The following is a 4,579-nucleotide window of genomic DNA, read 5'->3' on the forward strand; positions in this document are numbered from 1 at the left end:
GTGATATGTGCCTTGTGATTTTGTCGCACATGTTACACGTGCGCGTGTGATGTACGTGGATGTATGTCATCGGGCGGTTCGCCAGGCAGTTTCGTCTATCATGCTAGAACCGAAACGGGCAGCCGATTCCCAAGTCGAACGACTTTTCAAACCCTGCTTTGAACATTAAAAATTGATCAACTCAAAAGAATTAGCATGAGCACTCCAAAAATGCTCAAAAGGTAAAGACCAAGTTCGCATCTTTTTAAAAGGAAATGTACACCCATTGTTGGTTCCCCCTCTTAACAAATGATGCACAGAAATTGATCAACTCAAAAGAATTAGCATGAGCACTCCAAAAATGCTCAAAAGGTAAAGACCAAGTTCGCATATTTTTAAAAGGAAATGTACACCCATGGTTGGTTCCCCCTCTTAACAACATGATGCACACAGTATACATCTGAACTTTTGTAAGCCATCTTTACTCGCGAGCGTGTTTAAAATTTTGGATCTAGGGGGGATGGCTCATCCATAAATCGGTGTCAGATTATTGAATCAATGATCCGGATCTAGTATGATTTGGTAACCTAAAAGAACATCAACATATATATTAAATAAAATAAAAATTAAGGTAGACATTTATGTGGTGAGGTCTAGTGGGGTTCAAAAAATATTAAGTAAATTTAAAAATAGTAAAAATATATAAAAAAGGTTTTAGTAGAGATCTAGACCGCAACCCATACCATCATAGAGCCAGTTTGTTTCCAACCGATTCTCATTCGGCTCGACTCAATGATACAGATTGAAAATAGCAAGGTTTTATAACGTTGCATGATAATAAAGTAAACCAAACTTCGGTTGCAAATTGGTCCTTTATAGCATTTTTGGAACCACACATTTTGAAACTTAAGGGACAAAAATAATTTTGATCTTCATGTAAACAGATAAATAGTCTCTTTACTTACAATCCCATTTTTTTTTATGGGATTATCTACAAAAAAACTATTTATCTTTTGTATATGGAAATCATAATCATTCACGTCTTTTAAATATCAATTTGAGTGGTTGTAAAAGTGTCATTGAATAGACATAAAGTTAAAAAAAAAATTCTTAGATTTGAAGATTCACCCAAAGCTATTATATTTAAATCTAATCAGTGGGAATGATTGTGACCTTCATGCACAAAAGATGAATGATCTCTTTGTAGATAATCCAGCCCCTAATTTTGAATATTTGATTTTTCGATCTCGAGCGGAAAAATCTTAAAAAGATATCAGAAAGTATAGAATGAGATCATTTACCTTTGATACTAGGTGGTCACATTAATCTTGACCATTAGATGTGAAATTAAGTTGATGCAATTATTCTATTGATCGAGCTCAATTTTAAAAAAGAATTTCTCAAACTTTGTAACACATCTTGGCTATCAAATTTCACATTCAATAATTGTAAAAAATTATGATCACCTTGTATAAAAAATAAAAGATATCATTGTATCTAATCTAAAAAGATATTTTTTACGCATAATCCACATTTGCCGTTACGTGTTACATGAGGGCAAAAATGTGAAATTCTAGTTACAGAATCTATCCCCTCGTGGAAAGTAGAACACATCCATTTCCTCTCCCTTCTGGAAACTACGACACCGATTCATCCCCGGGCACACCTGTACACGCTACAGAAGAGAGGGAATACTGAAAATAAGAGGGAGGGAGAAAATAGTGAAAAGAAGAGAGAGAGTAGTAAAAGTAAGATAATTCTCCAGAGACTTCCACAACAAACCAGAAAATTGTAGAGAAAAAAAACAATCTTCTCCCATAAATACCCATTACGCCGCTCTGTTCCTTTCATAAGAGTTCCATCCAAAGCTCTTGTAAAACACCAGCGAGCCTACTGTCTCTGTTTGAATTTTGAAGCTAGGTTCCAAATCATCCCTCATTTCTTCTGTGATCCGAACCAGGCCATAAACCACCACAAAAATGGCGCTTGTTCCGAGCTTCTGGGGGCCGCAGAGGAGCAGCATCTACGATCCCTTCGCCCTCGATATATGGGACCCCTTCGAGGCCTTCACGGGCTCAGCTGTGGCCTTTCCGAGGGGCACCACCGACGATGTCGCCCCCTTTGTGAACGCGAGGTTCGACTGGAAGGAGACCGACGACGCCCACATGTTCAAGGCTGACCTCCCTGGCGTGAGGAAGGACGAGGTGAAGGTGGAGTTGGAGGATGGGAGGGTGTTGAAGATAAGCGGCGAGCGGAGGAAGGAAGTCGAGGAGAAGGGCGACACATGGCACCGAATCGAGAGAAGCCAGGGGAGGTTCCTGAGGAGGTTCAGGCTGCCTGAGAACGCCAAGGTTGATGCAGTGAAGGCCACCATGGAGACTGGGGTGCTCACTGTGGTAGTGCCCAAAGGGGAGGCCACTCCTAAAAGCGATGTGAAGGCCATTAAAATCAATTAAGAGCTGAGAAAAATGCTTGAAAATAATGGAAGCAGGAATAATAGTCAATGATGAATAGAAAGTTATCATCTATGGAGGCGTTGTAGTGGTAATCTCTGTGTATATATTATGTAGTTATGGGTTTTAGAAGTGGTTTTGAGTGTGGGGTTTTGTTTATGAATAGCTTTGAAGTGTGTTTTTTTTTTATTGCAGTGTTTTATTACTGTAATTAAGGAGCAGAAGTCTTTTGCTAGGTTGTTTATGCGAGAAACTAATGGAGCTTGTAAATATTTTGTTCAAAACAAAGGAAAAATCAGGAGTTGCTTATATGCAAAGATTATTGTTGCCCATCAATTGACCCCTTGTGTGGATTTTGGAGTACCCAAAGAAAAATTTACAGAGTTAAAATTTAATCAAAAGTATTGTTGTGTAGCTTTCTTTTACAAAATTATTAAGGGGGTCAAGAAGCATAAGAGGATTTGATTTTTCTACATAAAGGAGCACAATTTACGTTGTGATTTTCATTCAGCTTCTCTTTAAGAAATATTTTTGAAGTTGCCCAATTTGCTCTTGTTAATTGGTGGTGACTCAAAGGAGGCAATTGGGCCCCTGTGAGCAAGGAGTATATGGCCTGGAATTATGGCGAAAGTTGGGAAAAGGCTAGTCATCATCTGGCTCGAGGAGTGGTTAATTGAGAATTGAAAGTGAAAATTAGAAAATATAAGTGAAAATTAAAAAGTATAATCCTCTGGTTAAATTGGTTAAATGAGAGTTAGGAAGTGGAAATTTAAAACTAATTGTAATTGTTAACTAATATATTTTGAATTGCTTCGTGGCTTGATGAGGTGTTAGTGGCTGTTAAATGATATCGTATCAAATTTACAACCAAATAAATAAAGAAGTGGCTCTGCAATGTCATTTTGGCATTTTATAGTTCTAATTTTAACTAAGATGTCTCAATCGAGTTGTACAAATTAATATGCTTTATGATTTTAAGATTTCCATTTATATGCGATCTAGACCAGGCGACCATCATTTTTCAAGGGGTGTGCTTCGCATAAGGTTGCAGCCTTGAACAATCCAATTAAGGCGCACCTTTAGAATTTATCTTAAATGTAATTTTGTTATCAAAAATTAAAATTTTTAGGATGGCTTGAGAATTTACTTTCATTTTTAATTATAAAATACTTTCATTTTTAATTATAAAATTTTAAATTTTAAAAATGGTTTTAGATCTATAAACAAATAAAAATTTTGAAAATTAATGGTCTAGATAAATTTTGAAAATTTATGATCTAGATAATATATTGTTAGATACATTATTCACACTAGAAATCTTTTTATCTTTTCATATTGCCGAGATGATCAACTAGAGAGTTTTACGACCTCCAAACAACCTTCTATGATAGATTTTTGAGGTGCATATTTAAAGTTGCAACCCTATGTAAACCTTTGCTTTTTCAAATTGAACTCTTGAGAGAAGACCCCATCAAAACATTCTCCACATCTAACTCTTGACTCCTTCCCCTTGTCTCAAGGTGTACATATAAGGGGACATGGCAAGGTATTTTTATAGGAATTTTTTTGGGTAAGTGGGGGAGAAGGACCCCTACCCAAATTTTTATTAATAAAATAATGAAAAACATATTAACTTACCACATTATAATAGGATAGTTGTGTCAAGTCATGCAATAATAAGAGAAAATTTGGCGGTCAACAACGTCAAATTGTTGCACCTACATAAGCATCAGCTACCATGTTCGCCTCCCAAAAGATATGAACAATAAACAACATGTGGGACGATATCCTTGAACAGCAATTCTCAAGTAATATTTGTAATTTCTATGGGGCACTAGAACGATTTTGAATATCATCTGCTAGTAAATAATCACTTTCTATTTATATCGAAAAGCAGCCTATTTGAATAATTAAGATAATACATTCTTCAAGATGAAGCACTTTCTATTTATATCGAAAAGCAGCCTATCTGAATAATTAAGATAATACTTTTTTTAAAAGCCTGGAATTCTGTATAATTATTAGATGCAACTCTAAAGTGTTTAGCAAACGTTTCCACAAATTCACCATTGTTGCTTTTTATGATTCCACCCTCTCCTGTCAAACCAGGATTATGCAAGGACGTACCATCAATATTCAACTTATAA

General features: G+C 35.9%; 1 protein-coding gene across 1 annotated transcript; it reads left to right on the plus strand.

Moving 5' to 3' along the window:
* The first annotated feature begins 1,625 nt into the window (after positions 1–1,625).
* LOC18421862 (17.3 kDa class I heat shock protein) lies at positions 1,626–2,749 on the plus strand. Its single transcript, XM_006826664.4, has one exon. The coding sequence runs from the start codon at positions 1,959–1,961 to the stop codon at positions 2,433–2,435; it is 477 nt and encodes a 158-aa protein (XP_006826727.1). The 5' UTR covers positions 1,626–1,958; the 3' UTR covers positions 2,436–2,749.
* The last annotated feature ends 1,830 nt before the right edge of the window (positions 2,750–4,579 follow it).

Source organism: Amborella trichopoda, chromosome 5 (genome assembly GCF_054954075.1).
Source record: "Amborella trichopoda isolate Santa Cruz 75 chromosome 5, AtrichopodaSantaCruz75HAP2 v2.0, whole genome shotgun sequence".
In the NCBI taxonomy this organism is placed as follows: Eukaryota; Viridiplantae; Streptophyta; class Magnoliopsida; order Amborellales; family Amborellaceae; genus Amborella; species Amborella trichopoda.

Coding starts and splice junctions, on each gene's coding strand:
- LOC18421862 (XM_006826664.4), top strand. CDS start 1,959: ATGGCGCTTGTTCCGAGCTTCTGGGGGCCGCAGAGGAGCAGCATCTAC.